This window comes from Neoarius graeffei, chromosome 11 (assembly GCF_027579695.1).
Source record: "Neoarius graeffei isolate fNeoGra1 chromosome 11, fNeoGra1.pri, whole genome shotgun sequence".
NCBI classification, from domain to species: domain Eukaryota; kingdom Metazoa; phylum Chordata; class Actinopteri; order Siluriformes; family Ariidae; genus Neoarius; species Neoarius graeffei.
In genome coordinates this window covers 26,080,598-26,093,424 of record NC_083579.1, presented here as the reverse complement: position 1 = coordinate 26,093,424, position 12,827 = coordinate 26,080,598, and the positions used below count along the sequence as shown (strand labels likewise).

Below are 12,827 nucleotides of genomic sequence, written 5' to 3'. Positions count from 1 at the left end.
CACACACACACACACACACACACACACACACACACACACATTCTCTCTCTCTCTTCATCTATGCCCAGGATTTTATTAGTGTCATGCTCCATTTATTAAAATTGAATTACAAGACTGCACTGTGTCACCTTTACATAGCTCAAAATTTAATACTGAATTATACTGGATTCTTGAGTGCATTAAATGAATCTTTCAGACATCAGATCATCACACCATCACTGGTCCTAGAAATAAAGCGTGCACACACACACACACACACACACACACACACACACAGATTATTTCTTTTGGTTGACATTTTACAATTTTTTAAAATTAGGCTTTAAGTCAAATTAAATTTCAGGGGTTTTTATAGTATTGTCTTATCGATAGATAAATATTTTGTGTTTTAAGCCATTTAGAAATATTACTTTTTTCAGTTATATTCAGTTTTCATTCCTGTTTGACTTCTTCCAACTTTATTCATACACATTCAGAAAAAAAATGGTACTAAACTGTACCATTCTTTGGCACTGGGGTTTTATGTCAATTACACTTTTTGTCCCTTTATTTTTTTATTTATCTTTTACCCAGAAAGGTGCATCTAGTATACATTTAAAGCTTTACTGTAAAAGGTAATACAATCCAAATATGTTCCTTAATGTACCTTTTAATGTATCTTAATGTACCTAAAAAAAAGCTCTGCTACCAGCAAACGACACCATGCAATAGTACAATGTGTGACATACACTCACCAGCCACTTTATTAGGAACACCCATACACCTGTTGTTTTATGCAGTTATCTAATCAGCCAATCCCTTGACAGCAACACAATGCATAAAATCATGCAGATACAAATCAAGAGCTTCAGTTAATGTTCACTTCAAACATCAGAATGGGAAAAATTGTGATCTCAAAGTGTGACTTTCACTGTGGCATGGGTGTTGGTGCAAGATGGACTGGTTTGAGTATTTCAGAAACTACTTATCTCCTGGGGTTTTCACACACAACAGTCTCTAGAGTTTACACAGAATGGTGCAAAAAGCAAAAAACACTGAGTGAGAGACAGTTCTGCGGGTGGAAACGTCTTATTGATAAGACAGATTGGAGGAAAATTGCCAGATTGGTTCAAGCTGCCAGGAAGGATATAGTAACTCATATAATCACTCTTTACAACCATGGTGATCAGAAAAGCATCTCAGCATGCAACAGCAGAAGACCACATTGGGTTCCACTCCTGCAGCCAAGAAATGAGATACTGGCATCAAGAACAAGTTCCTATTAAAGTGGCTGATGAGTGTATATACCAGGTGAAAAATAAACATTAAAGGTTCAAAAGATAAGGGACAAGGAAAGTTAGGTGGGAGGAAGCCAGAGGAACTGTACATGGGCATGAGGAGAACATCTCGAGATCTTGAGCTCGAGATCAGGATCGAAGCTGGGACCCTGAACCTGTGAGGCGGCAAATATAGTCTAATAAACATTGCAAACAATTATGCTGTTGAGTGTATTAAAGTTTGCTTCATGTTCTGGATGCTGACTGTGAGTTAAATGTGTTTCCAGGGCTCATGAACAAGACTTGTCTAAGAGGCATGAGAGGGAGATAGGCGAACTCAACGCGAGCCACAACAGAGAAACACATATCATGTTGTCTGATTTTAACAAAGCTCAAGAGCTGCTGAAGGACAAGATCTCTGCTCTGCAAATCCTGTAAGTTAAAAAGAATAATGAGAATTGGCTATCTTTTCTTATTATGCTTGATAGTATTATCATGATAATGAATCCATTCTTGAGCATCCATTCTTCCATACCTTATTTCACTTAAGAGCAATGAGCTAAATAAAATAATGGCTTTTTTCCACAAGAGTTTAATTTAAATAGAGTTTAATCATCAAAAAGTAAATTGGGTACAATAAGCTGGATAAGCTGTTATCAGCTAACAAAGTTAGCATTTCCGTCTGTCAGTTCAAAGACATGCAGTTAGGTTAACATGGGGCAGCCTTGGGCTGAAGTGCCCTTGAGCAAGGTACCTAATCCCTGACTGCTCCCTGGGTGCCGTAGTATGGCTGCCCACTGCTCTGTGTGTGTGCATGTGTTCACTGCTTCAGATGGGTTAAATGCAGAAGATGAATCTCACTGTGCTTGAAGTGTGCATGTGCCAAATAAAGGCTTCTTCTTCTTCTTCTTCTTCTGTAGATTGTGAGCTGATACTTTAGCTAGCTAGAGGTAACCATGTGGACAAACACTAATATGACTGTTAGCTTTCATTAGTAAATGCATTTGAATGACTTCTGTTTTTCTTGAGACTCTTGTCCAGCAAACAGAAAGAATTTCTTGGAAATGGCCTTATGCTGCCTGTTTAACAGGACAGCCATTATCTTGGGCACACAAACAGAACCCATCTAGCTCAAACACCTGTGCAGTCTCATAATCTTATACTAAACCACCTATTACATCCATACGAACAGTTTTGTGTGGTTGAATATTATGATCAATTATACAACTACTTATCAGCACCTGCCTACTTAAGACCCAGGCAGCAGCCAACACTAGCTACGAGGCGTGTAACAATTCACACAATTCACGATTCGATTCGATTTGAGTCACAATATTAGGCTCAAGAGTCGATTTTCCTATGACATTTTTGAAAAAATAAAGGAAATTTTATTACCAAAAAATGCAGCATTTATTTTCCTATTTTTATCGATGTAAAAATTCCTTCTTTTAAATAAAAATTTTACTTAATTATTGTTGATTTGATCAACAGTAAAATATAATAGCTTATTAACTAAAATATTCCTTTTTAATAAAAATGAAAAAAGTTAATAATAAATATGCCTTTTCTTAACAAACCTTTATGAACATTTGTGAAGGCTGTTGTCAGGCTTAAACATAAAACAGCTACCTCCTTTTGCTTCTCTTTTCTTTAGTTTTCAGCAGTCTGTACAATGATAGCTCTGATTTCTTCTTGAATCAATCACACAGCAGCTCTTTCCCAATTTAAATCTGCTTTTGTGTGCGTTTCTGCAACATTAGAGCTGTGTTACTTTCACCTACGGTGACATACTAATAAAAATAATAAGCTACATTTAAGCCTTTCACAAACCCAAGGTCACTTTATATTGTATAAGGGAAGTGAGTGGGGGGAAAGGCAGATTAAGCAATAAATGAGGGGAAAAAAATGTTCATTGAAGAGAAAAGTCTTTAATTCAGATTTGAAAGTAGATAAAGAAGAGCAGGAATGGAGAGATTGAGGAGCAGAGTTCCAGAGTTTGGGGGACATGGCACTGAAGGACTGGCCTCCCAGGGTGGAAAGTCTGGTCTGTGGGACAGCAAGGAGATTATTAGTAGAAGACCTGAGAGAGTGAGTGGGCAGTAAGGGGTCAGGAGCTCACTAAGGTATGGAGGGGCAAGATTTTGAACTTAATACATGATTGATCCGGTAGCCAGTGTAATTGAGAAAGGATGGGGGTGATATAGGCAGAGTGCTTGGTATGGGTGAGAACTTAGCTGCAGAGTTCTGAATATACACCGATTAGCCATAACATTACGACCACTGACAGGTGAAGTGAAAAACATTGATTATCTCATTACAGTGGCACCTGTCAAGGGGTGGGATATATTAGGCAGCAAGAGAACAGTCACTTCTTGAAGTTGATGTGTTGGAAGCAGGAAAAATGGGCAAGCGTAAGAATCTGAGTGACTTTGACAAGGGACAATTTGTGATGGCTAGATGACTGGCTCTGAGCATCTCCAAAATGCCACATCTTGTGGGATGTTCCCGGTATGCAGTGGTTAGTACCTACCAAAAGTGGTCCAAGGAAGGACAACCGGTGAACCGACGACAGTGTTATGGGTGTCGAAGGCTCACTGATTCACATGGGACACAAAAGCTAGCCCAAATGGTCCAATCCCACAGAAGAGCTACTATAGTATAAATTCCTGAAAAAGTTAATACTAACACCTTTCTGTTTTAGCCAACATTAACTTTTTCAGCAGATTGTGCTACATGTTTGTTTTAAGTTACTGATCACTGAATGCCATGAAAATAGCAAACATTTTACAACCCCGATTCCAAAAAAGTTGGGACAAAATACAAATTGTAAATAAAAACGAAATGCAATAAATTACAAATCTCAAAAACTGATATTGTTTTCACAATACATAGACAATATATCAAATGTCGAAAGTGAGACATTTTGAAATTTCATGCCAAATATTCGTTCATTTGAAATTTCATGACAGCAACACATCTCAAAAAAGTTGGGGCAGGGGAAAAGTTAAAGGTACAAAAAAGGAACAGCTGGAGGACCAAATTGCAACTTATTAGGTTAATTGGCAATAGGTCATTAACATGACTGGGTATAAAAAGAGCATTTTGGAGTGGCAGCGGCTCTCAGAAGTAAAGATGGGAAGAGGATCACCAATCCCCCTAATTCTGCACCGATAAATAGTGGATCAATATCAGAAAGGAGTTCGACAGTGTAAAATTGCAAAGAGTTTGAACATATCATCATCTACAGTGCATAATATCATCAAAAGATTCAGAGAATCTGGAAGAATCTCTGTGTGTAAGCATGTCTGTGAAGATTCTCAATCATCCAGGTCATAGTAAACTGTGGGTGGTAGAAATGGGCAACTGGACTTGCTTGAAGATTCTTGAAAATGTTTCACCTCTCGTCCAAAAGGCTTCCTCAGTTCTGTCTGACTAATAGGGAGTATCAGATATTTATCCTCTCCTGGATCAGAATCAGAATTCTGATGACCAGCTCATCTAAGGTGTCATTGAGGCATCATGTTGGTGTGGGTCACTGGAGGCTGGGTGTGAACAGCGAGTCATTAGGGTGATCAAAGGATTGTCCATTAGGGTGATCAATGGCAATCTGACTCTCTCTGTCCTCCTGTGAGTCACTGAAAACAGCTGGGTCCTGGCGTACACCCAGCCGTCTGGGAAGAGTGTCCAATACCGCCTTGTAGATGGTTGACAAATGATGTCTTAGACCCCCACCTCTGTTCAGTGATGGCTGTTCCAAGTTGACAAAAATGGCTTCTTTAACTCCTCGCTCATACCAACGATCCTCTCTGGCTAAAATGCGTACATTACAATCCTGAAATTGTAATTGATGTTGCTATCCACTGCATTGATGTTTTTTGAGAAAGCTTCCACCTCCTGGATGTGTTTCAAGAAAGCTTCCACCTCACAGCTTCGAGAAACATTGATGTGTTTCGAGAAAGCTTCCACCTCACATCAAAATCCAGGAGGTGGAAGCTTTCTCAAAAAACATCAATGCAGTGGATAGCAACATCAACTTCACTTGGGAGGATGTCAGTGGGAATAATCTAGCCTTCTTGGATTGTGATGTACACATTAGACAAGACAGAAGCCTTAGTATCGAGGTCTACCGGAAACCCACACACACAGACCAGTACCTACCTTTCGACTCTCACCACCCACTGGAACATAAATTGGGGGTCATTAGGACCTTGCAACACAGGGCTCAGAACATTCCTGCAACATTAGAGGGAAAAGAGAAGGAGCAGAATCATATCAAGAAAGCACTTCAGAATTGCGGTTATCCCAACTGGGCTTTCCTAAAGAGCATAAAAAGGAACATAACTGACAAGGATGATAACAGGAACAAACGCAAGAACATTGTCATTCCCTACATTTCTGGTCTATCTGAGAAACTCAGGAGGATCTTCTACAAACACAACATTCCGGTACATTTCAGACCCAGTAACACCCTGAAGCAGAAACTGGTCCAACCTAAGGACAGAATACCCAGACACAAACAGGACAACGTAGTGTATGCAATTCAGTGCGGTGAGAATTGCATGGATTCGTATATTGGTGAGACCAAACAACCGCTATACAGGCGCTTGGCCCAACACAGGAGAGCCAGCTCCTCAGGCCAGGACTCGGCTGTCTACATTCATCTTAACAACAAAGGACACTCATTTCAGGATTGTAATGTACGCATTTTAGCCAGAGAGGATCGTTGGTATGAGCGAGGAGTTAAAGAAGCCATTTTTGTCAACCTGGAACAGCCATCACTGAACAGAGGTGGGGGTCTAAGACATCATTTGTCAACCATCTACAAGGCGGTATTGGACACTCTTCCCAGACGGCTGGGTGTACGCCAGGACCCAGCTGTTTTCAGTGACTCACAGGAGGACAGAGAGAGTCAGATTGCCATTGATCACCCTAACGGACAATCCTTTGATCACCCTAATGACTCGCCGTTCACACCCAGCCTCCAGTGACCCACACCAACATGATGCCTCAATGACACCTTAGATGAGCTGGTCATCAGAATTCTGATTCTGATCCAGGAGAGGATAAATATCTGATACTCCCTATTAGACAGAACTGAGGAAGCCTTTTGGACGAGAGGTGAAACATTTTCAAGAATCTTCAAGCAAGTCCAGTTGCCCATTTCTACCACCCACAGTTTACTCTGTGTATAAGGGTCAAGGCCGGAAAATCATACTGGGTGCCCGTGATCTTTGGGCCCTTAGACAGCACTGCATCACATACAGGCATGCTTCTGTATTGGAAATCACAAAATGGGCTCAGGAATATTTCCAGAGAACATTATCTGTGAACACAATTCACCGTGCCATCCACCGTCGCCAGCTAAAACTCTATAGTTCAAAGAAGAAGCCATATCTAAACATGATCCAGAAGCGCAGACGTCTTCTCTGGGCCAAGGCTCATTTAAAATGGACTGTGGCAAAGTGGAAAACTGTTCTGTGGTCAGACGAATCAAAATTTGAAGTTCTTTATGGAAATCAGGGACGCCGTGTCATCCAGACTAAAGAGGAGAAGGACGACCCAAGTTCTTATCAGCGCTCAGTTCAGAAGCCTGCATCTCTGATGGTATGGGGTTGCATTAGTGCATGTGGCATGGGCAGCTTACACATCTGGAAAGACACCATCAATGCTGAAAGGTATATCCAGGTTCTAGAGCAACATATGCTCCCATCCAGACGACGTCTCTTTCAGGGAAGACCTTGCATTTTCCAACATGACAATGCCAAACCACATACTGCATCAATTACAGCATCATGGCTGCATAGAAGAAGGGTCCGGGTACTGAACTGGCCAGCCTGCAGCCCAGATCTTTCACCCATAGAAAACATTTGGGCATCATAAAACGGAAGATACAACAAAAAAGACCTAAGACAGTTGAGCAACTAGAATCCTAGATTAGACAAGAATGGGTTAACATTCCTATCCCTAAACTTGAGCAACTTGTCTCCTTAGTCCCCAGACGTTTACAGACTGTTGTAAAGAGAAAAGGGGATGTCTCACAGTGGTAAACATGGCCTTGTCCCAACTTTTTTGGGATCTGTTGTTGTGATGAAATTTAAAATCACCTAATTTTTCTCTTTAAATGATACATTTTCTCAGTTTAAACATTTGATATGTCATCTATGTTCTATTCTGAATAAAATATGGAATTTTGAAACTTCCACATCATTGCATTCCATTTTTATTTACAATTTGTACTTTGTCCCAACTTTTTTGGAATCGGGGTTGTATTTACTTTAGTTGTCTAGTTCCTTTTTTTGTCTTCCATCCACCTGACATTTTGTTCTTTAAGGAAATTAATACTGATATTAACAGAATTATCAGAAATTAGCTTTTTTTTTTAAAAAAAACAATACTCAAGCAGTTGTAAGAATTGAATTATTATCTCCGCCAACTTTGTTGTAGGAGGTTATATTTTCACCTCTGTTTGTTTGTCTGTTCCCAACATAACTCAAAATGTAGTAAATGAATTTTGATGAAATTTTGAAGAAAGGTGAGCCATGGGCCAATTGATTAGATTTTGATGCATATCCTAACATGTATACAAATCCAGGATTTTTTTTGTTGTTGTTCCCAACCTAACTTAAAAAGTAGTGAACGGATTTGGATGAAATTTGGTGTACAGTTTTAGTATTATCTTAAGTTCAGTGATTTGATTTTGATGTTGATATGTGGCTTGGCAGAGGTATGCACTCTATCGAGTGCCCTTCTATTTTCCATTCTGTAGTTCACAGTGTGTGTGTGTGTGTGTGTGTGTAGGCTGGAGGGCACAGAGGAGAAGTTTCGAAACCGTGAGAGCAGGCCGGAGGATCTGCAAACAATCACTGAGCTCAGAGAGATGGTGGCTGAAAGAGAGTCTCTGGTCAAAAAGTTGGTGGTGAGTGTGCACTCACTGCTGTGTGCCCTTAAACACCTTCTCACACACATACACACGGTTTCATGCTGTGTCCTTCGTTTCAGGATGATAAGAAGTTCTACCAGCTGGAGTTGGTGAATCGAGATACAAGCTTCAATAAAGTGTTTAACACCAGCCCCAATGTGGGGGTCATTAATCCACTTATAAAGGTAATAACATCACTCTGTATTAATCACAAACTCAGACTGGTGTTACAAATGCAATCTGTGCCTTTTAACCCTTAGAACCCAATATGTGCAGTTTGCTAGTATTTCTTCCTCTCAAAGTGCACTACATGTCTCCAATATTATAGTGAAATGGGAAAATTTTTAAATCCCTTAGATTGCTGGGTTAAAATGATCAATGTATATCTATTTTACATTTTATCAACAAACATATATTTCAAATTCAGTGAATGCATTTCCTGTTAAATTCCTAATTATAATATATAGCATGAATATTACAGCAACTCTAAGTCAACAGTTATTTTATTAAGTGATATTTAAACCATGAGAAAATTAAACAGGCATTCTCAAGAAGTTTGCTGTGAAAAATAAAAATTAAGGTTCAAAAAGAACTAGGAACGTAGGGAAATATCATCTTGATCTTTCACCTTCACAGTTCTGAAAATAAATATTAAACTGTTCAGACCATTGGACAAAGATATAAGAAAGCTGCCAACACTAATGTTTTTTGAGTTGACACTGTATAAGTTTATAGTTACTGTACATTTAATGTTGTGGAATATCCATCTAGTCCTCTGTCCCCTGAAGACTTTCAGGGAAAGCTTACTCACAACTACGACTGGCACTGGAGACTCCTTCCATGAATGGAAAATGTTTTTGTCTGCAAAATTTCACCATATTAACAAGACTGCTACTATAAAACTGACTATTAACTATAATGAGTGTATTAATAACTACTTATTAACTGAGTGTGATGTCTTTATGGGAAAATATCAGACTGAGGGCTTGACAATACGGACCAAACCATAGGCTCAGTCCGTACATAAAGAGCGAAGTCTGATATTTTCCCATAAAGACCAAGCAAGCAAGGTGAATAAGGAGTTTATTATATGGCTTTTTTTATTTCTAAGATTAAAATAGACGTCATTATAATGAGGCGTGCTTTCAGTCACAATATTTGTAACCTAGTTGAGTCATGCATGCAGAATTAACGGCTAGCGGTTTCAAAACTGAATTTCTGTTAGCGGTTACTGAAGTTTGCTCATTACTCTTTGTTGCTCATTTCTTGAATAACTCTGTGACTCATTTGTCTTTTGTGTTTTGGCTGTCTTTGAGTCTATTTTGATTTGCAATTAATCTTTTTTGTCATTTTGTTTTTGTTCGTTTTTTGCAACATTGAAAGCCATCGCCTCGTAAAGAAAGTCCGTAATTGCCCACAGGCATTACAGGAAAATACTGCCCACCAAGGAACCAATCAGAGCACACAATTTTACAGGAAGTAGCTCATGCCATATAATAATACAGTATAAACCAGGGGTTCTAAAACTTTTTGTACCTTTTTACTGTTAAATTAATTCTGTAGACATCCTCAGTCCAAATTTATTTCAGTATTCAAATGTGTATAAAATATTTTGACTATGCTTTGGAGCTAGTGACTTTTTTTTTTTATTCTTGAACATTAATTATAAACTGTTTTGGGGCTTTGAGGTTTGATATAAAACTCATTCAATTCAAGGGGCCAGACAAGTAAACTAAAACTATAAAAACCCAATAAATTTTATAGCTTTTTTGATAATAGTGGGCTGTGATTTCCATCACTGTCACTAAACTGAAAAATCACGGTCCCTCTTGTCTATGCTTCACAGGCAACGCAATCAAAACTAGTGATATCAACTCGTGCCAAACTACCTACATAAAATGAATCAACAGCTTCTGACCAATCGGAATCAAGAATTGAACAGCGCTGCGGTAAATCATGATACAAATGTATGATGGTTCAAATCGATGAAATAAATGAATCACAATTATTATCAGGCTGTGTAATCTCTTAGTTTTTCCTCGCTGTAATTGGTTTGTTTAGACAGCAGAGGGTCCAAGAACATACAATAGCGGAAAGACGTGACTTTGCTGTAGGTGGAAGTAGCACAGCTCTAATGCTGCGAAAATACACACAAAAAAACAGCTGTAAAATGGGAAAAAGCTGTTGTATGATTGACTGTACAAAGAGATTTAACAAGAAATCAGAGCTCTCTTTTTACAGACTGCTGAAAGATAAAGAAAAGAAAAGCAAATGGAGGTAGTACAAATGTTCACAAAGGCCTATTTGTTAACTTGTTTCATTTTAATAAAAGGAATATTTCAGTTAATAGCCTATTATATTTTATATTTTATTCCAATCTTTACAAATGTGGGTAAATAATTATTGTTGATAAGAAAATGAAACAATTTGTTTTTGTTTGTTTTTTATTTAACAAAGGAATATTTAAGTTGATTTAAAAAATAGAAAAATGAATGTATTTTTTTATAATAAAAATTTCTTCCCTTTTTTTTAATATGGTGGGAAAACCAAATGTAAGCATTGAACTCAATATTGTGAATCGACTTGAATCATGAATTGAGTGAATCATTAAATGTCTAATTATTACATGTATAAGAACACAAACTTGCTGTGTTTGTAGCTATCAATGTTTTTAGCTACATTTGTGGTGAAAATTGCAGATTTTTAATCTATTACATAGAGGGTGTGTAATTATTTTTAATTAAACAAATTTTATTGCCCCAAAGCACAAAAGTAGAAGGCAGAACCTGTTAGCTACGAAAGAACACACACATACTGTTAGCATTACTGTAACATTTACACAATTTTATATATAATTAACTCAGGATTACATTACATTACAGGCATTTACCAGATGCTCTTATCCAGAGCGACATATCCAGTGCAGCCTGGGGAACAGTTGGGGTTGGGGGCTAGGTGCCTTGCTCAAGGGCATTTCAACCATTCCTGCTGGTCCAGGGAATCAAACTGGTGCCCTTTTGGTCCCAAAGTTGCTTCTCTAACCATTAGGCCATGGCTTTGTCATGAAGCTTAATAACAATGCTGAGGTTCTAAGGGTTAAACTAAGGATTTCTTGCCCCTTTGTCATAAATAATATTGTGTGTTTATACAATGTATTGTGTATGTATACTGTGTATTTTTCAAATGCACAGTCATTTATTTTGCATTAAGATCCTGATGTGTGTGTGTGTGTGTGTGTGTGTGTGTGTGTGTGTGTGTGTGTGTGTGTGTTAAGGCTGACTCCTGAAATTCTGATGCATCCCATCTCATAAAAAATAGGAATGAATCATTGTGCATGAACAATTTTTTGTACTTTTTGCCTCTTAACTGTCTAACTCTCATTGCCATGAAGTGTCCATGTGATCTCCTTCGTTAGCATCTACTTTTCGCCATGTTCCTACATCGAGCTCCCCTTTTGCTTTCCAAGCCATTCTCTCGTCATTTATCTCGTTCAGAATGGTGTCTTTATTCTTTCAGCTCACCAAGCTGGAAGCTAAAAGCTAGTCCTATATTATTAATTTAGTAATCCCAGAGGGAAAAAAAAACATTCTGTTTGTGTCCTTTCGATATAGCATAAGAGTAGAAAAGCTGCAATCCGATTCGTCAGCTCTCCAAACCTAAGTGTTGTGGAAGTGGAAGGGAGAGGGGCGGGGCCTACCAGCCTAGAGTCTGTCCCAAGTTCCCCCAATCAGCACACAGAGCACAAAGCTCCATCCCTGACCCTGCCCACATGGAGGTGAGCCCCGCCTCTTCGTCCAGCGTCCGTCCTCTTTCACACACGCTCACCATGATGAGAGGCATATTTGCCATTGGTTTGCTCACACAGCCATAACTGTGTTTGCTGTTAATTTTTTTTCTTTAATTTTTTTCCACTCTTCAATGCATCTTGGTGACACGATGCACAGAAAGAGTGTTTGTGTTGCGTACTGATTTGAAGCATGGACATTTTTGGACATTTATATCACTGTCATGTATGAGTAGAGAGTGTAGCACATTCACTAAACTCCACCTAGTGATTGGCGTACACATACACACTGTGTGATCGTAAAAAAATGGCATTGGAATGGAAAAGCGAGCATGCCGTAATGTTAACGTCCTCCTTTTCTTGTGTCCATTGTTTTTTTCCTTTCTTTTGCTTGTTTTTCTTTTTTTTTGAGGATTTGCATGTTTCAATATGTGGATATGATGCATAGCAACACCATTGTGACTGTATCTGTTTCTTTCCATCTTTCTTTCATATATTTGGGGGTTTTGCCTATAATTTCTAAAAGGAGGTTTTGCTAAATTTGTAAAGTTGGGGGGTTTTGCTATTTTAGGACTGTGTTCAGACTTGGAGAATTTATGAGTTACATCAAGTTCCTGGTATTCGGAGTCAGGTTATGCAGGTGCTTACATTGATTTTCCCCAATCAGATAACATTTTTGGTATTATTTCTTCATTTCCATGCACTTAACTGAACACTGAGCAATGACAACACATCATGGGAGTCTATGGGCTCATGTATGTGGAAGAGGGCTGTTAGCTCTTCCCTTTCAGTGTCTTCAGTGGCCCTGTGACACAGCATTAGCAGCAGCTGATAGCTATTGTACAACAGCAGGAGCACAAGCTAGTGG

At 38.7% G+C, this 12,827-nt stretch overlaps 1 protein-coding gene across 1 annotated transcript in view; it reads left to right on the top strand.

Annotated features, from left to right (window-relative positions):
• Nucleotides 1–12,827, top strand: part of fam184aa (family with sequence similarity 184 member Aa) — a 160,342-nt gene that overhangs the window by 143,831 nt on the left and 3,684 nt on the right. Inside the window, exons 14-16 of the mRNA XM_060933674.1 lie at nt 1,544–1,690; nt 8,055–8,172; nt 8,256–8,360. Of these exons, the coding sequence (XP_060789657.1) occupies nt 1,544–1,690; nt 8,055–8,172; nt 8,256–8,360 (370 nt within the window). The remainder of the gene's footprint in view (nt 1–1,543; nt 1,691–8,054; nt 8,173–8,255; nt 8,361–12,827) is intronic.